This window comes from Scleropages formosus, chromosome 5 (assembly GCF_900964775.1).
Source record: "Scleropages formosus chromosome 5, fSclFor1.1, whole genome shotgun sequence".
NCBI classification, from domain to species: Eukaryota; Metazoa; Chordata; class Actinopteri; order Osteoglossiformes; family Osteoglossidae; genus Scleropages; species Scleropages formosus.
Genome location: NC_041810.1, coordinates 36,769,066 through 36,796,508, shown reverse-complemented (window position 1 = coordinate 36,796,508; position 27,443 = coordinate 36,769,066). Strand labels below are relative to the sequence as shown.

At 43.3% G+C, this 27,443-nt stretch overlaps 1 protein-coding gene and 1 pseudogene across 1 annotated transcript; both read right to left on the bottom strand.

The window, feature by feature from the left end:
* Window positions 1-2,221: 2,221 nt before the first annotated feature.
* On the bottom strand, window positions 2,222-13,031 carry LOC108931199 (myogenesis-regulating glycosidase-like). The gene is made up of 3 exons (XM_018746839.2): window positions 12,986-13,031; window positions 10,995-11,306; window positions 2,222-5,485 (listed from the first exon to the last, which is right to left on the bottom strand). The coding sequence occupies exons 2-3, from the start codon at window positions 11,255-11,257 to the stop codon at window positions 3,694-3,696; spliced, it is 2,055 nt and encodes a 684-aa protein (XP_018602355.1). The 5' UTR covers window positions 11,258-11,306; window positions 12,986-13,031; the 3' UTR covers window positions 2,222-3,693.
* Window positions 13,032-25,657: 12,626 nt separating this feature from the next.
* Window positions 25,658-26,607, bottom strand: LOC114910526 (bis(5'-nucleosyl)-tetraphosphatase [asymmetrical]-like; annotated as a pseudogene).
* Window positions 26,608-27,443: the final 836 nt, after the last annotated feature.

Here is a 27,443-nt window from a genome sequence, read left to right as displayed (position 1 = left end):
GTAAAAACACAGGGCTAGAACAAAGTCAGGGTTAAAAGAGTAAGGTAAAACAGACCCTTGAACTTTGGAACTGGGGTCTCCGGTCCATCCCTGTCTGCATCAATCAGCATCTTCTCACTCTCAACAAAGGGTTTTTATGTAGTCATGTCTTTGGAATCGAGCGAGTGCCACTGGAGACATACTGTAGATGTTCAAGCTTTTGTATGGCAATGAGAGGCAATAAATACTGCATATAGCACAGATACTATGACCCATAATGTTGAAGAAACTTGCAGAAAACGTTCAACAGCTTGACCACAGGTACTCGACCCCTCACTGTGAGGTAGCATGATCCATGCCTCATTAATTTAAATTCATGGAGGAAACATGGGTCATGCCTATTAGTGGGACACTGTGAATGTTGTGTCAAGGAAGGAAGTTTCTGCAGGCCTGATTCTCTGGGCAGAATTCAGATAAACTGTCAGATGGATTTGGATGCTGTCTAAAACCTTATGAGGGGATAGGATTTTATACAGTAGAGCTTCAGCAAGGCAAGATGTGTTGAACACTGTATAATCACCAAAACAGTCAAAGTCAACCAAGGGTCAAGGTAAATTTTGAATCCAATATGCAATTGCGGAATGAAGTTATTAAACACCCTCTTCCCATTTCCCATCCTGTTCACTTTTATACGTCCTTAGCATACCCTATCTGACATCTCGGTGATCAGCTGAACATGAAATAAATGTATTAATATTTATTTTGTAGTGTATATTCACTTATATACATTCCATTTATCCCCCAGGCTATGACTTTGAGCTGTTTTTATTTAATACCCATACTAAGTCAACTTCATCGTAAATCAAAATCTCCTCATTATATGAACCATAAGGAAATATATACAACTAACATGCATGAATGCTACATTGTATAATAGTCAATTGTTATATTCACATGGTGAGAGTCACAGTGGTAGCAACAGTAAGGGCCAAATCCCTACTATACCCAGCCACACACTCTAGCTCCTCCTGGGGGATCCACAGGCATTCCTAGACCAGCTGTGAGATATAATCTGCCCCAACATCCCCTTCCAGTGAGATGTGCCTGGAACAACTTCTTGGAGAGGCGTCCAGGGGGCATTTTTACAACATGCCTGAACCGTCTCAAATGACTCCTCTCGATCCAGAGGAGCAAGGACTCCACTCTGAGACTCTCCTGGTTTGTGTAACTGCTTACCCTATCATGGAGAGTGAAGCCAGCAATCCTGTGGACAAAGGTCATCTTGGCTGCTTGTATCTGTGATCTTGTTCTTTAGATCATTATCCAAAGCTCATGACCATAGGTGAGGTTGTAAACATAGATTGAGCAGTAAACTGAAAGCTTTGTCAGAAAACTCAGCTCCTGTTGCACCATAACAGACTAGTACAGTACCTGCAAAACAACTGATGCTGCACTGATCGATCCACCTTTCAGTGTCACACTCCCTCCTTTCATCACTCGTGAACAAGACCCCAAGAACTTCTCCACTAAGGGCAGTTGCTTCTGGTAGAGGACCATGACCTAAGACTTAGAGGTGCTGTTTTTCCATTCAAGCACAGGCTGAAGGTCACATTCAGGAGACAGAATTGTCTGCAAAGTGCAAAAATTTCAGCCTTAGACCCCAACCGGACACCCTCCCAGCCACAGCTACGCCTTGATATACTGGTCATAAGAATCGCAAACAGAAGGGGAGACAAGACACAACGTTGACAGAGTCCGACAACCACTTTGAAGAGGTTTGACTTAATGTCGAAAAACAGAAACAGCGTGGACTGCACCAGTGGCCCCCTTACCCAACATTCCTGCAGTACCGCCCATTCACATGCCAAGGAATACGGCCATATACCTTTTCCAAGTCTACAAAACACGTGTAGATTGGAATGGCGTGTTTCTCAGTCTATTGCTTCTGACCACCATTTTTCTCACTAGCAATTTTAAACAAAAAATAACCTGATATTGAATCATAAATTAAAAGTTCTGTAAACAAAATGGAACCACTGCTCGACACCCAAACAATAACACGTTACCAGTTTTGCCATGTTTGTCGCAAGTCCTACTTACTGTTATGACTACAAATGCATGTTCGATGAACTAATGATTAATGTGGCACACATTCATTCTACCATGTCGTAGAAAGAAGGTATATAACACACACACACACACACACACACACACACACACACACACACACACACACACACAAAATGACATACACCGAGGTTTAAAACAGCAATGCCTTGTTTAAAGCTTGAGAAACACAAGAAAAGCTGAAAATGTTCATTTTGCGCCTTGTCTGGAGGACTGGGGGTGGAAAAATAAGTTCCCTTTTTTATTTTTAATTAAAAATGTCAGCAAAACTTCCCAAGGCAAGGAATTCACTGATCCCTCAGAACAGGTGGTAAGGAATACAACAGGTGAAGGAAGTGGAAAGCAGACATGGAGAAAAAAGGGTCAATGAAGAAAGTAGTTACACAGTTCTATGGGGAAAAAAAATGTTCAGTCATACAACAACCCTGTCGCTAATTAAGGCTAAAAAGAATCAAACACGAAAGTATGAAAATACACATTTGCAGAAAATATTAAACTTGCCAACAAACAGTAGACAACTGCATACATTGCGTATAAAGACAATCACAGGTCAAAGTTGTAACAGACTTTTGCAAGAAGTTACAGTATGCTTTTGGGATTATCAGTAATTGAAGTGATTTTTTTGTTAACCATTTCCTTTTATTAATCTCATATTGAGTTTGTAAAAAATGTACAATGCACTTGTATATCACAAATAGGTCAGTCATTTTGATACAAAATTAGAAGATAATTTGTCAGTATTGTGCAATGTTGTTCTTTTCAACATATTTCAACATCATCTCCCTGAGTCCAAGTTAACCTTATTCAACACATACCAAAACATTATATTATTTAAAATCATGTCAAAATAAGCAGCATTTTAACTGGCAAAATTAAAATATTTAAATGCCTGGAATCAATGCACTCTCTCTACTATTGGCTATTGCTTTCTAGTTAGCTATTTTGTTGCATATTTTGGTATTGAAGCAATATATACAATCACACTAGAGAACATTAGGATGAATGGCATTCATAATTTCTTAACAAAATTAACTTCCCAACATGGCCATCCATAAAGAAATAAAAAATATTTAGTATTTCAGGTGTCACATTTGCAAATTCATTGCTTATTTACTTATCAGGCATGCAATTTTTTACACATTTCCCTTACATTTCCATGTGATGCACAAGTTTTGCAGCATTATATCAAGAAGCACCAAGTTTATGAAGCAATAACATTTCAAGGCACGTGAGTACGCATACACAAAAGCCCCATTGTGTCCACATGTATGGCATTATACAAGATGACTAAAAGCTTTCCAGAACTAGTGCAACATATGCTTGGCAATGACAAAGACGAAATGAGAACTTTGAATTTCATAGGCAGAATAATACAGTCATGGTGTCTCATGAGCTATAGCTTAAAATCAGCTCACATATGTTTCATTTATCTACAATTATTACAGATTGCCATATGTTAAGTATTTGAACCAAAGTTCTCCAAAAAAGATGCAAAGTGTCAAAAAACATTCTAGTTATATATTTTGCTGTACAACTGTAAGTATGCTACTATAACCCTATGCCTTCCAAATAGCCAGCTAAAGCTGACTACACCCACAAAAAATAAGCAATCTCATCTAGGTCTACTGGATAATCAGTGAGGGGGAGAGCCTCTTTATTGTCAAATAGTTCACCCTTATAGCTACGCCATCGGCCAGCAGGGAGGTAGATGTCCCTCTCCTGTTTTCCGGGCTCTAGCACTGGAGCCACCATGAGATCATCCCCGATCAAAAACTGAGAGTCAATCTTATATGCAGCCTCATCACCCATGGCTATCCACCACAGGGGGCGTATGATTGGGTCACCAGTGGCCAGCACTTCCCCAGCAAGCTCCAAGACCCGAGGGGCCACCAATGCCTCATGCAAGGCAGTGAAACGCTGAGCTATCTGGATTACATCTGCGTCATACTCCCAGGGTGGGATGGAGAATTGCATAGCAGGCATGAAAGCAGAGAGCTCCAGCCAGCGAATGTACAACTCACGGTCAGGCAGCTTCTGTGAGCCCTCTGTGCGATTAGGGTAGACATTGCCACCAATCATGTCTGGCAGGATAAACTGATAACCAAGTATGCTAATGGTAAGCACGGTGGGAATAAGGGATTTAAGTCCCAGTTCATAGCCCCAACGTGAGTCACGGTCAATAAGGCGGAAAAAGCAGGAGATGTTTTGAGACTGGTAGCCCACCCGCAGCTCAGCCCGTTCATTGAAGGGGATGGCCATCTCAGTGTAGCGTCGAGTGAAGGTGCTAGGGTCATAGAGGGGCACATGGGTGTTGAACTGCCAGGGTAGATAGCTGGTCTCTCCAGCATCAAACTTAAAGGAAGCAACCCCGTACTTTGACCTGAGAGCTCGTAGATTGGAGGCAAACCATTCACGAGCCTCTGGATTGGTGAAGTCCAAAATGGAGCCAACACCATTCCACCAGCGCACAAGAGCAGGCAGTTGGCCAGTGGGCTCCCGTACAAAAAGCCCCTTCTCCACACCCACGTGGAAGTTGGGTGAGTCATAGTTGACAAATGGGTGTGTCCAAAGGCTGACAAGGAATCCTTCGGCCTTCAGTTTCTGGAACATGGCCGAGGCATTTGGAAATTTGAGAGGATCAAAATCAAACTCCCCATAGCTGCTGGTGTAACGATCATCCAGTTCTAAGTGGCTGCAGTTGAAATGATACTTTCGGATGTTTGCTGCATAACTCAACAACTTTTCCTGGTTTATGTCAGTTTTATGTAGTGCCCACGTAGACCAGATGGGATAACGGAACATGTTGACAGAGGGTACTTTGTTGGGCTTATTGAAGTACCTTCGTACCATGTATTTGTGAATGGAGGTGACATCAGAACCCACACACACACGATAGCTCAGTTCAGCAAAAGGAGCCTGCCCAGGAATTGGTTTGTATGGGCTGTCTTGGTACCTAGCCTGGAAGTACATCATCTTTTCTGTGTCATTCCAGCCCAAGTGGAAGGGCACTGAGTCATTGATCTTGATTGCACTGGCCTTGGATGATAGCCAGTAGCGCTCCAGGATGCCTCCAAAGTCATGGCGGTTGGAATAGATATCACTGGTGACAAATGGTTTGGGCACTTGCTGTCCTGAGATAGAAATGGGCCAGTGCTGGATGCTGCTCTCAGCACCACCATACCAATGTGAGCCATTGTAGGACATAGCATGCACCACAGGCCTTCCAGCTGCAAGCTCCTCCCATCGTACACGATAGCACATCACAGTGCCCTTGGGCCTCACCGTCTGAATGAAGAAGTTCAGAGTCCCTGCACTGGATCGGCTACAGCTGAGAACTTCACCCTCTTTTGAGCAAGAGTCCAAGTCAAGAGTTCCCGACCTGTCAATTCCAGAAGAGATAAAAAGTTTGACATGAATACTGAATACATAACTAATTGTATAACTTTATGTAATGCACACTGCTCATGTAATGAACATTCAATATCTGAAGATACAAAAATACAGCTTTTTTTTTTTTTTTACTCGTCTATTTTCTAAAGTTTCTTCTGAGTGAAATTGATCTGAGTTTCCACATTCACCCGTTATCTGGCAGTAAACGGAATAGGACTGGGGGCTCCAACGATTCAACTAATTTGCGCAGCCATTACAGCTCATGTTTCAGGTTTCTTGGTGTGAAAAATTTTAACCAATCTAGTTAAGGGAATAAACAGAGTCGGTTGTTCGAATAGAATCAGGCATGGTTATGGGCCAATCTTGTCCAATTTTCATCTCCTTTTAAACTACTTTCAACGAGAGATTCATCGAGGCACATCACGCCAGTCTCTAAGGAAACTTCCAAAACTCTTCAGAAAAAAGTTGGTGAAGCCTATTGCTTTGGTCAGAGTTACACAACCATTTCTAAGATACCTGCAAGATACGTAAGGGGCTAGGCTAGGAGGCAACCCATGATACCCAGAACCTTCATGTGACTCAAGCCTAAACCACAGGCAGAATTATAGAAAGGTGTTAGTGTGGTGGTGCAGTAAGAACTGTTGTCTCACAGTATCTGGATTGTTAGAGAGGATGTGAGCTTGATCTCTGCATTTCCTCTCCCTTTGGAGTTTGTATGGGTTTCCCTGGGGTACTCCGGTATACTTTCACAGTCCAAAGATGTGTTTCAAGTCATTTGGTGACTCTAAATTGCCCACAGTGTGAGTGTGTGTATTTCTCCGGTGTATAATGAGTGATTGACTGTAGGTAGTGTACGGTAGTGTATCTGGTGTTGTGCATCACCTTGGATGAAAGGATTTCAGCAAAATACTATACAGCATTCACTTTAAGTCGCTTTAAAGAAATTCATCTGCTAAATGAGTAAAAGTACTGTAAATGTACGAAAAGAAAAAGAGAGTGGCATCGGTTTGATGAATTTGTAAGTAAGGTGCGGGAGGGAACCTTGAAGGGGAACACTGATAAGAGGCTGCATACAATGACAACCATTGTCACTGGTTTAGGAGCAGAGAGTTTTGACATGGAAGACAAGCTAGACAAGCTGGGGTACACTAAAGACAAGTGCAAATACTGACACTTCAGTGCAGAAAAGTGGAATTCCAGGGGTGCCAGGGTGTTGTGACCCAGTTGATTACAGAGGCTAGTGAGAATAAGGAACACTTGGTTGTGATGTTGCTAAACCTCAGAAATACCTCGACCTGAATTGCATACAAGCCGGTAGAGAGACATCTTTTCTGCAGTACCACAACCAAAAAAAGGGGGAGCTGGTAGCATAGTGGTTAGAGCTGCTGCCGTTAGACCCAAAGGTTGCAAGTTTGAATCTCACTTCTGGCTGTAGTACCCTTGAGCAAGGCAATTACCATAAAATTGCTCCAGTACAAATTACCTAGCTGTACAAATAGGTATGTAGCTCAAGTTGTTTTGGAGAAAAGCATCATCTGAATGAGTAAAAGATTAAGGACCTCTTACTCAATTACTACAGTAATTTGCCTCAGTGTCATATTGAGAGGAGCAACATCTAAGTGATGCTGAATGGGGATAATTACTGTTCCCTTCTAGATTACGAAATCTCAATATTGATAGCTGAAGCATTCAAGAGAATAACAAGATGCTACCTCTGCAGGTAGTTTTGTGTACCTAGAAGCTTGAGCAGCACTGCCTTTTACTGGCCAAGTAACATCTTAAGTTTACCCTTTGGGAGATTAGAAGGGGACTTCATGGAAACATGGGCAAGAGAAATGTTGCTATATAAGAACTCAAGTGATCCTAAGGTTGAATGCTAAATGCTGTGGTGCAGACAAAGTCCTGGATGTAGCAAAGAATGGTAGTGGGTTCAGTTCTGGAACTTCAGGTTTGGGTAATAAAATATTCCATCATAGTGACATGAAAAGGTCCAAGGGAGGGAGAGATGTGAATTACTACAACAGTAGGTGTGTGCCGCAATGAAGGAAAACTGGATGGATAGAATGAAAGATACAGCAACAGGGAGTGTGGACAAGTTGAGAACAAGTGCCTACATGTAAGATCTCATGGGTAGAGCTCTGCAGAGTTCAGCCCCACCATATTAAATTCTTAATCCAGGCAATTTACAATGTCCTCCTTATTCAACCTCTGCAGCTAGTTGATTCTCCATGACGCCCATTATATTGGACAGCACCACTGACACATGTTCTAGGCAGCTGCCCAGGAGCCTTGAGGGAGGGTTACTATTGCTGGTGCCATGGCCAATTTGGAGATAGCACACAGTAGGATCTGCCAGCTGACAGAGCAGGCCATGGTGTTTGTCAAGGAAGGTGAAAGAGCAGAGTCAGCACTCAGTATGAATTAAGGGCTCCTGGTGACAGTGCAACACTGGAAATTGAAGGTTAACTTATGTAGGAGTTTAAAGCTTCCAGCTCCATAGCACAGGGACATTTCTGAGCCAAACATCGTGCTGCTTTCAGAAGTTTTTTAGCAAGCCATCTTGTTACAGCTTAGTTTTTAGGAAGGACAGATGGAAGAAGCTAATGAAAGAGACACAAGGTATGAGGAACTTGTGGAATAGTGCTATTTGCAGTAAACTACAGGAGTTTTTCAGGTAAATCTTTGCATGGGGCCTAGAATTTGTTGAGGATCACAGGCAGCCAGAGGAGAAAGGCTACAAAAGTCTTTATTAAGGCTGCAGAGACGGCATCTAGATGCCTGCGGATAAAGAGAGGTATGCCATGGGTTCAAGGTAGCACAACCCAGAAGGTCTGATGAACCCTGGTCAGGTTACCCGGGCAGGAGTGTTTGAAGTTCAAGAACCTCAAACAGGAAACACCCAATGGGCTAAGAGTACATCATTGATAATGTGTACATACTCACTCCATAATGTGTGATATAAACAAAGGCTCTGTACATTGACCCACAGTCAAAGCCATATTCACAAAATGGAGATAGTCTGGAATAGAGGGCAACATCTCTCCACAAACAGCATAGAGCATAAAATCATTAATGACCTCAAAAAGAAGCCCAGAACAACATCCAGGGAGCTGCAGGGCTCTCTTCCCTCAGTTCAAATATGTTCCTGACTCCAGAAAAAAAAAGGCAGTGTGCAAAAATGGAATAGAAAGAAGTATGGGAAGGGTGAAACCACTGAAAACTAAAAAGAACATGAGAGCTCATGTACAGTTCACCAAAAAGCACAAACTTTAGGATGTGGAATTGGCTATTTGGAAGGCAGAGAATTAAAGTGGAACGCTCATCATTTTAAAGAATTCTGGAAGAATGTTCTATGGACATTTTAATCAAAAGTAGAACTTTTTGGAGAACACGGACATTACATCTGGCAAAAACCAAATACAGCATTTCAGACTAACAAGCTTCTACCAGGAGTCAAGCATGGTGGTGGCAGTGTGATACTTTCAGAATGTTATGCTGCATCACTGAAGGAACCATGAATTCCTGTCTGTATAAGAAAATTCTAAAGAAGAATGTCAGGTAATTTGTCTGTGAATTGAAGCGCGAAGTATACAGCAAGATAATACTCTCAATCACACATGCAAGTCAACAAATGGCAGAAAAAATAAAGTTATAGAATGACTCAGTCAAAGTGGGACCAGTGGGGGCAGCTGGTAGCGTAGTGGTTACAGCTGCTATGGACCAAAATGTTGCAGGTCTGAATCCCACCTCCAGCTGTAGTACCCTTGAGCAACTAACTTAAGTTTCTTACCTAAATTGCTCCAGTAAAATTGCCCAACTGTATAAGAAGGTACATAATTTTAGGTAATGAAACATTGAAAGCCACTTTGGAGAAAAAGCAACAGCTAAATGAATAAATGTAAGTCCTGACTGAACATAATCAAGATACTGTGATGACCTCAAAAGAGCTGATCATCCTTGAAAGTCAGCAAATGTTGCTGATCTGAAACAGCTCTGTGCAGAGAAGTGAGATAAAATTCCTCCATAGAAATACGAGACCCCGGTTAACAGCTACAGGAAGAGTTTAACTGCACTCATCCCAGCTACAGGTGGTACAGCCACATACTGAGCCTAAAGTGGCCTCTTGTGTACATCTCTGACTACACATTTCATTACCTTCTACAATAAAGTAATGACATAAAAGCAATACTACTGTCACTTTATCCTTTCTAAGGCTCCGTTGATATACTACTGCTACAACTGTCAAAAAGATCTGAAATTTCATGTTAAAAATTGCAAAAACAGAACAGGGTAAATACTTTCTCGCAGCTTACAATTCAATACTTTAATGAAATTTAACCCATAAACAAACTAGAAAAGGTCTGTACATACATGATCAACTTAACTCTACTCCTGGGGATACATTGAGCCTTATAATTTCCATCTTTCCCCAGAATGGCACTCATCAGAAATATGCATATTATGCTCCTTTATCATCATGATGTAGGTTTTACACATTTAGCTGATGCTTTTCTCCAAAGCAATTTGCAATGTCAAGCTACTTACAGTTACTTACCCATATACACAGTTGTGTAATTTTACTGGAGTAAGATAGATGTTAGCATAAGCACCTTGCTCAAGGGTACTACAGCTGGAGGTGGGATTTGAACTTACAATCTTTCGGCACAAAGGCAGCAGCTCTAACCAGATATTACAGGAAAATTTATCTTGAAAACGACATGGGCCACCTTCACTGAACACACGTGATATTAAGTGACTTTTAAAAACAATGTTACACCACAGTTAATTTAGGCATATCATAATAAAGAAGGCAAATATTTATGCACTCAGTTATTTTGTGTTTTATATTTGTAATTAAATCAATATTGAAGAAATGATTTTTCACTTTAACATTAAAGTACTTTTCTGCGAATCAATGTCAAAAAGCCTAAGAATCTGCACCATGAAGGTGCCAGAAAAATAATAAAAAAAAAAAAAATCTGATTTTGTTGCTGATGTGTTTGTGCAGTTTTGTAACATAAATATTAGAATTTGTGCTCTTTTTAATATAATAGAAAGTATTTTTTCCAGGCTCTTGTTTCAACCAACCCCTCTACGATACTTAGAGAACTAAAATTGGGAATATTCTTTTGCATTTGTGCCTGTTGGTGCTGTGCGAAGTTTAATTCAGTCTCTTGATTTGAAATTCAGTCTACTGATTATTAATATGAGAAGTCACCCAGTCCCTCTATGGCAGCATAGAAAACTGAAAACAGGTACATTCTTTGGTGTCTCGTTGTTGTCCAATGGTGTCATTAAAATTACCGTTTAACCTCTTTTACTCTGAACAATAATTATTAATGTGACACATGCTGTCCCTCAGCACCCCAAAACTTAGACCTGCAATACATTTAGGAAGCCAACTAATTAAACAATTATACAAGGAAGAAGCAGCAAAAACAAGCATAAACAGAGCATTCCATGGACAGCCTCAGTTTAGACAGATGAAACCACCAGACCTGAAGGCCATTTGGAAGACAATGGCCCCTGCTTGGTTGCGGATCAGAAAGCCGTCCTTATTGAGGTCCAACAGTTCAGTCTTCAGCAGGTCTGCTTTGTGCAGGGAGGCGAAGTAGTAGCACCAAGCGGTCACGGCAGCAATCACTAGCACCAATCCCAGCACACCCACCCCAATCAGAGGACGCCCGTCACGTGCCATCTTCTGTTTAATTGGCGTGCTGGTGCTGGAGTTCATGGGACCACCTGGTACCATCTGATACATGGTGATAGCAGTTTCTAAAATGTTCGTGCACTGCTATGAAGGATTACATCTAAAATAACAAAAACACATCAGTACATTTTCAGAGTTCCAAAATGCATTAGGCAGTGCAGTCTAGTCACTTTTTTCTTAACATATCAATTTCATAACAGTCCAACAAACTGAGAACAACCAAAACCAACTGTCTTCTTTATATTAAGTTAGTTTTCTTCCTCTAAACAATCTTAAATTACTTGTCAACATTGTATACTAATAGCCTAAATGAGGCTATCCTTACATTTGTCATAATGAGGTCCTCTGCACAAAATAACTAGCAAAATTGCTTAACCATCAACTGCTACAAGTCAGCAAAACAGAATACAATAAGCATATTATTTAATTTCATAAAATTTCAAAAACAACAAAAAGAGAAACATATACTTGTGAGATATATTTCACATTGTATTAGCCCACAAATGTAAAGAAGCAAGGCAGAATCGTTATATTCCTCAACTGAATATATATACAAACTACCAGCCTATTCTGGGTCCTCGTTGCCATGTGCACAGGTGAAGAACAGACCTTGCAAGAGATTTTAATGTTGCCGTTTATACAAACGTATCAGACACTGCCAAAGATAAGTGAGGTACATACAATAACTGGCAAAGCTCTTGGAGCAGTTTGTGGGTGAATGAAAGTGCAATGCAGTGCTCATCTAGGCAGGCTGTACACTAACTAAATAACAAATCACCAGTTTTAAAAGGTAAATGTTGCATTTCAAATCAGAGCAGTTTAACTTAAATTGCACAGTGAGAAACTACATGTCCACAGTATCAAATCTGAAAAAATTACCAATGTTTGTTAGCTGTTTAGTTTGATGTGTAAAATTACTAGCTGATGCATTTACATTATGTTTGACATATTTCTGTTCATCTGTTCTTAGCGGGCTTGACCGGGTCCTGCTCTCTGGTGGGTCTGGGGTTTGAGTCTCGTTTGAGGTGCCTTGTGACAGACTGGTGTCCCGTCCCGGGTGTGTCCTCCAGCCCTGCATTGCCGGGTTAGGCTCTGGTTCGCCGCGACCCAGCATGGGACAAGCGGTTTCAGACAGTGTGTGTGTGTGTGTGTGTGTTTATCTTGAAGCCTTTTGTATGAATGTGGCTTAAAAAAAACACATGTGACTTATGCAACGTATGAAATGAACTTTATGGGGATTACACTGCCATTCTGGCTTTTTTTTATACATTTTATTATAAAACCTGTAGACATTAAGGCTTGTAGAGGATGCCGATAGTGTATAACATCCAACCCATTAAATAAATTTCAATAACCACTGTAGTCCCAGTTATAATTGATTACCTTATGGTATTAATTATCTTATCATCATCACTGATATCCGTATTAGGTTAGCCAGCTCTGTGTACAGTAAGTAACTCCAAAGAACGACGAGCATATCCCAATGACGTCTTAACTCTGTCGCCTTTCTTTCCCTGCATCATTCACTGTGACTGTGTGTTGGCTGTGAGAAAACAGTGAACACTGTGCGGTTGTTGGAAAAGTACTAGGGACGAGTCTCGTTGCCTTCACACAACTTAACTTTAAGAAGAACGAAAACGGGACGAGACACACAGTTGCCAACCACAGTTCTTAAGAAGAACCTCAACTGAGCGGAGGACACAAGAAACGACACACACGCAACCCGCCATCTGTACGAAAAAGGAGCGACAAGACAAGGCGCAGCACGAACTTACTTACCAGGGACACAAACACTGTATGCGCGAGACCACAGCGTATCTAGGAGCTCCCGCCTCTGCAAGTTTGCGATACGCCACGTGACAGAAGAACTCATTTGTGATTGGAGACACAGCTTGTCACTCAAACAGGAAACGGAACTGCGAATGTGTCTTAGGGCTGCCGGGAATCGTTGCGCTGTTGAACACTTTCCCTGTTCGCAAATCTCACTTTAATAGTGTGGTATTAAAAGATGGAAAAGTAATTTTTCTGGTGACACACTGCTAAAGCCTTTCTAATATAGTATCCAGTATAATAGTTTGACACTCATGGTAATTTAATTTCATCAGAGATTCGAAAATGCAGTTTCGTTTTCCTTTGCTACACTAATCAAATCCACAGAGCAGTGAAAGGTAGCAGATCAGTTGAGGCTTTCAGATACAAACTGAGAATGTGCAGTACTGTAGTGCATCCACATTATTGTGGGCTGAGCACTTTGAAACAGCTGTATCCACCACTGGAACAGAGCTTTAATGGCACAGACCTGCCGCGTTCTTTGTGCATCACTCGTTTTAGTCCAAAAATCTGAGGTTTGACTTATTTTTGCTTTGCATGAAGATGGAACATAAGTCTAATCTTGTAATGTGAGATTTGTGTTGTGTGATTATATACATTGAAAACTGCAGGGATACATCTGGACAAGATGACGGCAACCCCTGTAACAAAGACTTGTTGACATACTGGATTAGGGATGTCTCCGAAGAATTACAATGTCCCTGTGGTCTGAGATCTGTGAACGAGCTATTACCCCCATAGTTTTTCACTTTTTACCTGGAATTCCATTTTCAGATATCTACGTTCTCTTGGGGGGTAATGATAGTAACATATTATTTCACATTTCTATTTTTGCATTTCCATACCAGATATTCTTGGGAATTTCACCTATACATGTAACATGGAATTGTTTATTTTTCCTAATGCTGTGTTTCTGAAAAATGTGTCCCATCTGTGTGGGAAACGTTCATAACGAACTGTGTCCGTGCGTCCTTCCTTACTGCATCCAAACCCAGAGTGCTGCGCACTACATTGGTGTCAGCAGCAGGTTGGGGCAGGACCATGAAAAGATGGATTCGTGAGCCGTAGAACTCCGAAGATGCAGAAGCGGGAATTGGCGCAAAGGAAGAAGCCAGCAGGCCGATAAAACGGTGACTGAAAGATGAGCCTGCAGTGATCGGGACTGACGTAGAGGAGCTGTTGCTAGGCATGGGTGTCTGGCCAGGACATCGGGGGAGAGTGTGCTCTGTCAAAGGCAGCGGAGAAGAGCTGCGAGGTGCTGCTGAGGGTAGGTGAGCAGGTCGAGTGGAGTCTCCGTGCACCCAGGGAAAAAGCAGAAGAGGAAGCCATTAAACCATCACCAAGCACGAGTGTTTGCGTTTAATAAAGTTCCCGTGCAAAAGAGAGCTAGATGCTAGTTTCGGAACAGCAAAACCCGTCTACTTACAGACATGGCTTCCCCATCGAGTCGATCAAATCCTTAAAACCAAGATCACTCACATTTAAAGATGCCGCCACTGTGGTTGAGAAAGCCCCCGGTTTGAATGAAGTCCTTTCGAGCTACCCTAAAAAGGGGCACCCAAGGGGAGCAAACAGCTGCCTTGAAAGCAGGAATTCTGTACAACCGAAATCGCCCAGTCCTGTGTGGGCATTGCAGCAGGTCCGGCGTAGAGGAAGGACGGGAGTGGTAACCAGATTGGCTCACCCAGGTCCCCTATAGAAAGGTCACCGAGCAGCGAGAGCTGTGGCAGGGGGCCCAGACGCACAGGAGAGGTGTTCGTCACCGCCATCGAAGTAGGGGCAACGTGGAGCATCTACAGTGAATGGTCCCTGCATTACTGTGAGAGCTGAACAGCTAGGTGAGCATGAGGCCGTCAGTATGAACCACATCGGTGCCACCGGGGCTTGTTGCACATGTGTCATAGAACTATGCTGATATCTCTCTCTGTGTGCTGGTGTTCCAATAAACATTTGTTATGAACGGTGTCCGTGCACCCTTCTTTGCCTCACCCAGACCCAGAGTGGCATGTGCCACAGTACCTTACAATGGTCTAGCTATTTGTGGATAGATGCGCCATCAAGCCAAGTCGAGATCATAGCAACCACTCGTACATTTCCAAAGCAAGGAAAGATGAGAAACGGGTTGTGAATGTTTTCTTCCATGGCTGTTTGGGAGGTACAAATGTGCAAACTCCACACACCCTGAGCTGGATTTAACTCCATACCCACCAAGCAGCCCAGGAACTGTAAGACACTGGCTTTATCTTGCTGAGTAATTTTTACTGGACCAATGCAGGCTGGGTATCTTGCACAGGGTTGCTATAGCAAGAGTGGGGGTTTTATCCGTGGTTCTTCAATTGCCAGGCAATAGGTCTACCCTGTAGCAAAGAGAAACTTAATTGCAGGAAAATATTTAAACTATATAAGAACAGTCAGTTACGTAAATAACAATAAATAATTACACATTGAACAGACATGTTTTCACAATTTACAATTTCCATTATTTACAAATGTGAAAATTTGAAACATTATTTCAAACTAGATCATATGCATTACAGGCCAATCGCTGCAAGAGTGCAGTAAACAGTGTATTTTTTAAAAAGTCACCAGCTTCCCTTGGAGGAAGGGCACATTTACTTCCAACCAGTTAGAGGATAATGTTCTTTTTAAGATGCTGATTATTAATTTATGGGTTCTGTCAAACAATAACTGCCTAAAACTTTCAAGTCCACCTAGTATAATTTACAGCTCTACTGGGTGTTCACATTACTGAAGATCTCATCTGGTCAAGAAATCACGTCAGCGTCTGCATTTTTTGAGAAGGCTGAGGAAATTTGGCATGCCAAGCCGAATCCTCAGACGCTTCTATAGGTGTGCAATCGAGATCATCCTCACAAGCTCTATCACAGTCTGGTTTGGAAGCTGCACAGTACAGGATCGTAAGGTGCTACAATGAGTGGTGAAAGCTGCTCAAACCATCTCTGGAACGTTCTTACCATCACTGGAGAGCCTATACCAGGCCAGAACCATCAGGAAAACCATTAACATCATCAAGGACAACAGTCATCCCCAGCACAGCCTTTTCACACCCTTACCATCAGGCAGACGCTACAGGAGTGTTAAAGCCAGAACTTCAAGGCTGACAAACAGTTTTTACCCACAGGCCATCAGACTTGTGAACGACACCCATCCACTGCCTTTCCACCCATCACAGCAGACGCAGTTCACCCTCTGAGCCTGAGAGGTGTCAACTACCTTCCATCCTTCCTACACACACATACACGTCCACAATGCCAATAACATCAGAGACCACAGACTATCTCCGCATACCTTGCGTACACAAATTCACACCCCCCCTCTCAACTGCGAATAGACCCAGTCTACCTCTGCAGGACTTTGCACATGTACGGCTTCCACGTTTACATTGCGCACTGCACACTTTATATATGTATATAACCTCGTTTCTTGGATTTTTGCACTAATAGTAATCTCAGTAATTTTAGTAATTTTTGTAACTTCTGACCTTTCACTAATAGTAATTTCTGTAAATTTGTCATTTATGCCCCCTGTTCTCCTTGTGTTTTTCTTTCCTTATGTCCTTATAATTTATGTCATAGGCTGCTGAGAGGATTCACAGAGTAAGAATCTCATTGTATGGTGTAATGAACTGTTTACTATACACGACAATAAACTCTGCTGCAGGCTTCACCCTGTCAAAAAAGACATTACGGAAATCTTTCCAATTAAATTACATCTATAATTTTTATACTTGTATTCTTTAGCCAATAACGAAATGATGAACAAAAACTTTTCCAAAATCCACTCATTATCCACCAACCTGTACATCATCACTGGCTGTTTCATCTGGTCAAAAAATGTTACCTCTGGATCTCTAGAAGAGAAATAATACATTACAAAATGTAGCCTTGGCATCAAATTGCATAGCTGGCTCCAATTGTGCATTGACTGTAGTTTCATTACAATTTCTGGTAGGAAGAGTGGTTGTATCTGAGGTGCGGTGCTGAGTTGCAAGGATTTGTTTATTGCGCATTAAAATGAACAAGCAAATAAATATATCCAGGAGAGTTAAAGTCAAATAGGAGCATCCATCTTCCACTCAGTTTAAAATATTGTTGAACGAAACCTGGATTTCTATTAAAGGAATTCCAGCAAATCAAGATTATAAAGTTATATAAAATGTTAGTCTTTACTCACAAAAATAAAATGTAAAAAGAGAAAGAGAAAATGCTAAAATCATTCATATTAATTTTTCCCCTCATCAGCCTACACTCAATACCCCATAATGACAAAGTGAAAATAAGATTTTAGATTTTTTTAAAATGTATTAAAAATAAAAAGCTAAAATATCAATTCAATTTATTTTATTTTTATAGAGCACTCTTCTCACAGTAACACTGAACGCTGACATATCACATTTACATAAGTATTCAGACCCTTTGCCTAGTACTTAGTTGAGGCACTTTTGGCACTTAGAGCTGAGTGGTCTCGGGTATGATGTGACAGTCTTCAAACACCTGGATTTGGAGATTTTCTGCCATTCTTCTATGCAGATCCTCTCGTCCTCTGTCAGGTTTGATGGGAATCATCGGTGGACAGCTATTTTCAGTTGTCTTCAGAGATGTTTGATTGGATTCAAGAGCAGGCATTCACAGAGTTGTCCCTAATTCACTCCCGTGTTGTCTTTGCTTTGTACTTAGGGACAATGTCCTGTTGGAAGCCCAGTCTGAGGTCCAGAACGCTTTGGAGCAGGTTTTCATTAAGAATATCTCTGTATCCTCTGTCCATTTATTTTTTCCTCAACCCTGACTAGTTGCCCAGTCTCTGCCAATGAAAAACAACCCCACAGCATGATGCTGGCACCACCATACTTCACCACTGGGATGGTATTGCATGTGGTATTGCAAATGATGGTTCCTGGTTTCCTCCAGACACGATGCTTAGAATTGAAGCCAAACAGCCCAATCTTGGTTTCATCAGACCAGAGGATCTTGTTTCTCACAGTCTAAGAGTCCTTTAGGTGCCTTTTCTTTTTTCCCGCTTTTTTGATTGCAGGAGTGTTGCAGTGATGGCCGTCCTTCTGGAAGCTTCGCCTATCTCCACACAGCATCTCTGGAGCTCAGCCAGAGTGACCATTGGGTTCTTGGTCACCAGTCTACAAAAGCCATTCTCCCTCAATTGCTCAGTTTGGCTGGGTGACCAGCTCTTGAAAGAATCGTGGTTGTTCCAAGTCTTCCATTTAAGAATTATGAGGGCCATTGTGCTCATGGGAATACACACACACACACACACACACACACACACACACACACACACACTTTCAGAACAGCTTGTCCCATCCGGGGTCGCAGGGAACCAGAGCCTACCCGGTAACAGAGGGCGTAAGGCCAGAGGGGGGAGGGGACACACCCAGGACGGGACACCAGTCCACCACAAGGCACCCCAAGCAGGACTCGAACCCCAGACCCACCCGAGAGCAGAACCATGGCCCAACCCACTGCGCCACCACACCCACTAAGACTCTTCAATGTTGCTGAAATTTTTTGTAGCCTTCCCCAGATATGTGCCTTGACACAATCATGTTTCTAATATCTGCAGGCAATTGCTTTGACCTAATGCCGTGGATTTTGCTGATACACATTATCAGCTGTGGGACCTTGTATAGACAGGTGTGTGCCTTTCCAAATCATGTCCAATAAATTGAATTTACCACAGGTGGACTCCAGACAAGGTGTAGAAACATCTCAAACATGATGAATAGAAAAGGTTTGCATGTGAGCTACATTTCAAGTAGGTCTGAATAATTATGTGTACAATCTTGTTTTCACTGTGTCATTATGGGGTATTGAATAGAGATTGATGAAGGAAAAATGAATTGAAATGATGTTAGCATAAGACTGCAACATAAAAGAGTGTGAAAAGTGTTTGAATACTGAAAAAGGTGAAAAGGGTTTGAATACTTTCTGAACATACTGTATAATGGACATCTCTGTAAGCTATAGATTCCAAAAAAAGAATTGAGAATCTTCACCTGTTTTACTGGTCAGTGGAATGGGATACCTGACAGATATACAGTATATACATTACCTGTGGTTGGGTCGGAAAGTGTGTCTGTGGACTTGCTGCAGGTACTGACTCAGCTGCTGCTCCAGGGATCTGACCAGCAGGAGTGGTCCAGGCTCACGATCTAGCAGCTGAGTTGCTCGTGGAACTGCTGAGAGGAAAGGACAGCAGTGCAGACAGGCGGCTGTCCTGAATCTCCTGTGGAAACACAAGTAAAGCGAAATGTCTTCTGACCAGGGGCGTAGCCAGAACTTTTTCTCAGGGGTGGCCAAGTAAGACCCAGTGATTTTATTGGGGTGGCCAAAAAAAAAAATCACAATTGACTGTGACATGCTGTACCAAAAGCAAATTCTACAGACAGAAATTCTATAAATTCTACAGAATTTGTTTATTACAAACATACTCAAGAAATTACAGTGGCAGTACCTAGAAATGCCTGTAAAACATTATAATATAATTTAATACGATCCTTATTCTACATTATTTGTATATTTAGATGCTAATAATGCAAACTGGGTATTGGAAATAATTTTTTTATGTTTGCAGATACAACTTATGTAACCTACATTTATATCTCTGACTCTTTGTCATTTTCAGTTTTACTGCTACGAGTCCTCAGTTTGTAAAAAAGGAAAGAATCTTTTTATCTTGAATCTTCCCCTGCTTTCCTTCATGCTCTCTACAGTTAAGACAAACACACCTATCAAGAAACACTTTTATTATTATTAAATTTAATAGCTACCTACAAAAAACAGTGACAGACTCATAATTTAAGGGTATAATATGGTAACGTTTATGTGGTAACATTGTTTTTAAAAATGAGCTAGCTAGCAGCTGCAGTAACTTTAGCTAACATTAGCTAAGTTATGCGATATTAATTAAGCTAACATGTTTCTCATGATGAAACACCGCTGTACTTCACTTTAACACAAACTTTCACGAAATGGTAGTGAAATGTAGGTAAATAACACTGATTTTACTCTCCTGATCACCATATCTTCTTGCGTTGCTCACTTGCGCTGGACTTGGCTGCAGTAACGGTACCGAAATTGAATTTTCCCGCTCTATTCCTCCCTCCTACACACACAGGTTTGTGCCACATGGGTGGTGCGCAGCTCTTCAGCCTAATGGCATCACACGGAACACTATGTGCGTCATACAAGTACACACACACACACACACACACACACACACACATTTTCTGAACCGCTTGTCCTATACGGGGTCGCGGGGAACCAGAGCCTACCCGGCAACTCAGGGCGTAAGGCCGGAGGGGGAGGGGACACACCCAGGATGGGACGCCAGTCCGCCGCAAGGCACCCCAAGCGGGACTCGAACCCCAGACCCACTGGAGAGCAGGTCATACAAGTATAAGCAGCGAAATAAGTCACCTGTCAGTGTGGTCAGAATGTTTTGCGCTTCAGGGGTGGCCAGAGGGCTGGCTGAGGTTCAGTCAGGGGTGGCACTGGTCACCCATGGCCACCACTTTGCTACGCTCCCTGCTTCTGACCCTTGTGGTCAGCACTCTGTGTGAGAAGAGTCCTCTGTCAAAATAAATTTAACTGCACTGAATAAAAATGCGTGGGTGGGAGAAATACACTTTCCTTCATCACCTCAGAAAAGTCAGTGAGCACTAGCATGGCAGTCAGAGGTCAAACTTCATTAAAAATTAGCCAAGAAAGGCCCTTAGAGCTATAGAACCTGTGAGAATACAGCAGGAAGGTGGAATCAGAGTTTAGCTGCACTCAAGATGCACGTAGGCTGTGGCAGGGAATACAAACATTAACAGATTATAAACCAAAGACGCGGACATTGACAGGTGCCGCTCTGTTTCTCCCTGACGAACCAAACGCGTTTTATGGCCGCTTCGACTTCGAGAACTCAGACCCCCCACTGCGCATCCCCACTGTGCATCCCCACTGCGCTGCATGATAACGCCGTCTCTGTAGCACAAGTGAGAAAAACCTTTAGCCGTGTCAACATCCGCAAAGCTGGTGGTCCAGACGGAATTTCAGGGAGAGTTTTAAAAACATGCAGTGAACAACTGGCTACTGCCTTCACAGACATATTTAACGCCTCCTTAAAAAGCTCAGCTGTACCCACCTCTTTCAAAAACACCACCATTATCCCCGTTCCTAAGAAAAACAAAGTTAGCTGCCTTAATAACTATCGCCCAGTGGCACTGACCCCCATTGCAATGAAATGCTTTGAGAGGCTGGTGCTGGGACACATTAAGGACACCATCCCAGACACTCTGGACCCACTGCAGTTTGCCTACCACCACAACAGATCCACTGAAGACACGATATTACACACACTTCACACCATTCTGTCTCACCTGGATAATAAAAACTGTTATGCAAGGCTATTATTTGTAGACTATAGCTCAGCATTTAACACCGTCATCCCAACCAAGCTGATCCAGAAACTACTAGTGCTGGGACTGAGTGCCGCATTGTGCAATTGGATTGTGGATTTCCTCACCCACAGACCCCAGCATGTGCAGATTGGCAGTAATACGTCTTCCCCACTGATCCTCAACACTGGCACTCCATAGGGAAGTGTCCTGAGCCCAGTGCTATACTCCCTGTTCACACATGACTGTGTGGCCAGTCACAGCTCCAAGACCATCATAAAGTTTGCTGACAATACCACCATTGTGGGTCTGATCACCAACAATGATGAGATGGCCTACACAGAGAAGGTGAGGCTCCTGGGAGAGTGGTGCCAGGACAACAACCTGTCTCTCAATGTCAGTAAAACTAAGGAGCTGGTGATTGACTTCAGGAAACAGGATACAGTTCGGGCACCCATCTATGTAGGAGGGGACATGGTAGAGAGGGTCAACAGCTTCAAATTCCTCAGGATCACCCTCACTGCCAAACTCACATGGACTGAGTACACAGCATCAACCATCAAAAAGGCCCATCAACGCCTCCACTTCCTCAGGCGTCTGAAGAAAGCCAGGATGTCCACTACAGTCCTCACCACTTTCTACAGGTGTGCTGTGGAGTCCATCCTCACAGGGTGTATTACATCCTGGGGTGGCAGCTGCTCCATACAGGACAAGAAAGCCTTACAGAGGGTGGTCAAAACAGCTCAGGGAATCATCGGCACACAGCCACCAGCAGTCCAGGACACCTACACCACACGCTGCCTCAGAAAGATGATGCGCATCATGAAAGATCATAGTCACCCTGCACGGGCATTTTTCTCTTCTCTGCCATCTGCAAAGCAGCTCAGGTCTATACTTATTTATTGTATGTAATTTTCTATGTGTGTTTTATATGAAAGAAAAGGATAAAAATAACACAACACAAGTCCACGAACATTGTAAAAACATGAATTATCCTTGATGTGTCATTAACAGGTTGGGGTGGGGCCAGTTCTGACTTACGTAAATTTCGGATTGCATAAGGGTTTCCGGAAACTGTCAAGTACAACATCTTACCATGTGACCCTTAAAAAGTTGCAGCTCCTTAGGGGACCCCTAAAATGAAACCAAAAGGAATAAAAAAGTTTGAAATGGCAAACATTCACTCATCTGGCCATGCATAATGAAAGATTCAATTACTTTTGTTACTAACCTTAATTTAACTGAAAGCGCTTGTTTAAAGTGAATTACAATAGTACTCACTTTATGATAATCCTATTCAGATGGTAGTATATATTTAGTGGAGGAATGCAGAACATCTACTGACATTGACCAGTTGAACCTATTTGACCTCGCGAACTCCCGTGCCCACAAGGCAACTCACACTAGAGTTGCCCCACACTACCTCCAGCTTTGAAATGAGAGGACACATTTCAGAAAAGATAGGGGGTGGGGAGTGGCAAATACTTTTTCTTTTTTTTTAATAAATAAAAATATGCAATTATTGCTTTGTTTTTAACAGGATGTAATGGCAGATATTCCTGATACCTAACCTGAAATAACTGAATAAAGTCCAAGATGACACCACCTAAATGGTCCAAATTGGGCCCTGTAACAAACTTATTGAGCATTACAAGTAGCAGACCATGTCTATGCCCACGGGGCCTGGCCGGGCTTAGCCCGAAGCCAAGATGTGGAGCCGCTCTTCGGTGGGCTCACCACCTGCCGGAGATAGCTCAGTGTGGTCACACGGGACAGGTGAGGTGAATGAGGAGGACAGGTAGGCAGCAGAGGCACAAACAGACACACCGCTAGGAGGTGCAGCTGCTCTCTATCTTTGGCCAGGTGTTGCCGGTCGAACCGGATCCAAGCAACATGGGTCCCTCCTTCCAAGCTTCAGCACAAAGAGGTGTTTATAAGGAGATGGGAGAAACACTATTTCACTGCTACATGTGGAAATGAGAAATTTGACTTTATGAATCATAACGTGTGATCATGGAATCCAGCGCGGAGTGAAATGATCGCTGGTCGTGCAAACAAAGAGAGAATGAAAGTAACAGATGCAGAAAAATATACAAATATATGGAGTATATATACACATATAGAAAAGTGACACAGAAATTTAGGATGAATAAACATAAAGCTGTGTAAATCCCATGAACACATTCATTAGCCATGTTTGCTGTGCGCGTGTACGAGTCTCTCCACCTGCGGCCGCAGCCTCACCTGTGCACGAGCCCACACGGTCGCCAAAACACACATCTGCGCACTCACCCCGCACACCTGCGAGTGCCCCACACCCACAGAGCCATGCTGGAGGAACACGTGTCTCGCAGTGCAGTAAGATGAAGAAGGTGGTGGTCACCCGTCAGTCTTCATCACTGTGAATATGCTTGATGATACATTTTTGTGTACAGTACTTGATTTTTTTTTTTGTTCTGAATAGAATGCATGTTGTATGAGGGCGCGGTGGGTTGGACTGGGTCCTGCTGGGCAGGATGTAGTGAAGTTCACTTTCAGGGGCTCCCGGTCGTACATGCGTGAGAGAGCATCTGCCTTGGTGTTCTTGCTGCCAGGGCGATAAGAAACAGTAAAGTTGAAGCGGGTGAAGAAAAGCGCCCACCTGGCTTGTCGAGGGTTAAGGCACTTTGCCTTCTGCAGATACTCCAGATTCTTGTGGTCCGTTAGGACGAGGAACGGATGCTAAGCCCCCTCTAGCCAGTGCCTCCATTCTTCGAGCGCCATCTTCACCGCCAGGAGCTCTCGTTCCTTATGTCGCAATTCCTCTCGGCCTGTGACATCTTGAGGGAAAAGAAAGCGCATGGGTATAATTTGGGTGGGTTCCCCTGCCGTTGGGACAGTATGGCCCCCACCCCGGTTTCAGAAGCGTCTCGGCTTTCTTGACTCATTTTGGTTTGCAGCAATTTGTCACACTCCCTTTACATGGGGCCCTAGCCACCTTCCAACGCCTTATGGACAAGATCCTCGCACCCCACGCCAACTATGCCGCTACCTACTTGGACGACGTCATTGTGTAGAGTCCCGACTGGGAGCGGCACATGATCCACCTGTGGGCGGTCCTGCAGGCCTTGAGGGAGGAGTACCTCACGGCAAACCCAGCCAAGTGTGCGACTGGAAGGAGAGCGATATGGTATCTGGGGTTCCTCTTGGGGAACGGACAAATTCGGCCCCAAATCGACAAAACAGCCGTTATCACGGCTTGTCCAATCCCCAAGACAAAAAAACAGGTGAGATCTTTTCTAGGGGTTGCAAATTACTATCGCCGGTTCATCCCGGGGTTCTCTACATTGGCCGTGCCCCTGACGGACCTCATCCGCCAAGGGGCCCCGGAGCCGGTCCAGTGGACGGAGCACTGCCAGCTTGCTTTACGGAAAATCAAGGAAACACTGTGTGGGGGTCCCGTTCTCTCCTGCCCTGACTTTTCTCTCCCCTTTCTGTTACAGACCGACGCCTCCAACCAGGGTCCGGGGGTGGTCCTCTCCCAGGAGGTAAAAGGGGAATGGCGGCCCCTACTATACCTCAGCTGCAAGCTGACGGGTCCAGAACAGAATTACAGCATCATTGAGAAAGAGTGCCTGGCAATCAAGTGGGCAGTTGTCTCTCTCCGGTTTTACCTTCTGGGATAGAAATTTGACCTGTGCAAGGACCATGCCCCCTTGCAGTAGCTGTTCTCTATGAAGGACACAAATCCCTGCCTCACCCACTGGTACCTGGCCCTCCAGCCCTTCCGCTTCCAGGTGGTGCACCGGCTGGGTCGGGAGCAGGTGGGGGTTGGGGGGGGGGGTATCCACAAAAATGGTTGATTAAAAAAGATGGATCGGAGACAAGTGTCTGGGAGGTGGTGGTATGTGTGGTGATTTTTTATTTTTTATTTTTTTTGGAAAAAGGAATTCAGCAACAAAAATTGTAAGTTTCAAACCAGTGCTGAAAATCTGAAAAATTCTGAGAAAATTGGAATGGTTGGCAGCTATGATGTAGTTAAGGAAATTGATCATATTGTATATCGTGCTTTTTGCAAACTTCTTTACTATGATACAATCACTGATTGAATATGATCACCATTGCTCAATATTCTGAAGACCTCTTTGTTCCCAAGTTGATGACAAGTTAGTTTTCGTTTTTAAATTTATATCCAGCTAAATTTTTCATCTTTATCTATTTGTTTATTTAGGAAACATCTACTAATCCTGAGTGGCATCTCCCACCCAGTTTACTTCCTCCTGCTGTCAGAAAGTGGTGTGCATCTCGAAGTGTGTTCTGCATTTCTTTATACTGAACCAGTGCACAGGCAGGCTTCTTCCACTCCAGCCCAGCGGTAGTCCTGGTGCTCTTTTGACAAGGTAACTTGAGTTCCTGGGTCCCTGAGCTCAGCCAGCCAGTACAGAACTTCTTTGCTCTTCCCTGCACCTTGTAGTGCAACTCCCTCAGGAAGCTGTCAATGATTCGAAGTTGCTCTGCTTTAAGACTGTCATGGTCGCGTCTGAGGGAAGCGGCGGACCCAAGTGCAGAGTGGTAATCGTGGTGGTGTCTTCAGGGAAATCTAAGAGAGGAGGTCAGAGGACGGGCAAAGGGTCTTCGAGGTGCGAACGTCGTAACAGGGAGGATCCAAAAGGCGAGATCAGTGTACAGGCAAGAGGTCGATGATCCGAAAGAGGCAGGAGATCGGGGAAACAAGGGACGGGTTCGGGGAAGGCGTTCGGGAACAGGAAATGGCTAGAGAAGGTCGCTAACGAGGAGGCAGATCAAGGTTCCGCATCAGCTGGTTGTCTGACGCAGCCTTTTATGCTGTAGTCTGCGTTGCGTCCCAGGTGTTCCGTGTTGGCCCGGAGGTGTGGGCGTGGCAAAGACCTGCCTCTTCTTCGATCTCTTGAAGGGCAGTGGTCATGTCATCCACCCCTGGGTCAACATGCCCTGGAAGAACAAACAGAAAATTTCCAGTAGAATAGCGTACTATCATTGTCTTGAGGTATGGAACTGAAACTATTTTCCGTACCTTTTGGTGGAGTCCAGTGATGGTGACCGTATGAGGTCTGAAGGAGAAGATACTGAATGTTGTCGGGGGAGGATGCTGAGACACTTGTCGGAATATAGTAAGTCCACATGCCCTTAGTGTCATTGCCAATTTAAAGTAACAAGTGGATAAACCTAAAGAAAAAAAGATACAAAATGACAGCATTTTTACTTTCCTCAGAAGTTCATAATAGCAGCCAAAGTGTTAGCATGTTAGCAACTTCGAGGACTGTCATGCTAACAATAGCCACACTAGTCTGCTAACAACGCAGTTGGGGGGTTGTGGCCTGCCCTATGAGGTTTTGACTGGTACTGTAAAAAAAAAGGGGGAATAGCTATTTTAGTATAAATTTATTGAAATAACACATTAAACATTAAAAGCAGGAACCAAAATGAATAGAAAAAATATTTTTTGATGTCTTTATTTTTCTGCCTTTGTCCATGACACTATATATGACAAAATGTACAGAATTCATTTGCATAAAATATAAATAGAATGTGGGGGTGTGGTGGCGCAGCAGGTTTGGCCTCTGCCTGTTCTCTGGCAGGTTGGGGGTTTGAGTCCTGTTTGGGGTACTCTGCGACAGACTGGAGTCCCGTCCTGGGTGTGTCCCCTCCCCCTCCAGCCTTGTGCCCGGTGTTGCCGGGTTAGGCTCCGGTTTGCTGCGATCCTGCTTGGGAGAAGCAGTTTCAGTCAATGTATGTGTGTGTGTGTGTAAATAGAATGTATATATTTTTCGTGTAATTTCCCTATTTGTATCAGCTCATGCCTAAGTGTTTTTCTTTATTTGCAAAAAGTGAACATCAATATTTATATATTGTAAGACAGTAACCAATTATGCACACACATAAGCTGCAGTACCTGTGCAGAGGCCAATAGTACTAGTAGGTTGTGCAGGTTGGGCTGCAGCAGCCCCTCAACTGAGCATAGTGAACATGGTC

Bases quoted from the DNA above. Each gene is read 5' to 3' on its own strand.
- LOC108931199 (XM_018746839.2), bottom strand. From the start codon at position 11,257: ATGTATCAGATGGTACCAGGTGGTCCCATGAACTCCAGCACCAGCACG. The intron at 5,486-10,994 runs GTCTGGTGGTTT...TGGAATTGACAG, and splicing joins GTCTTCCAAATGGCCTTCAG to GTCGGGAACTCTTGACTTGG.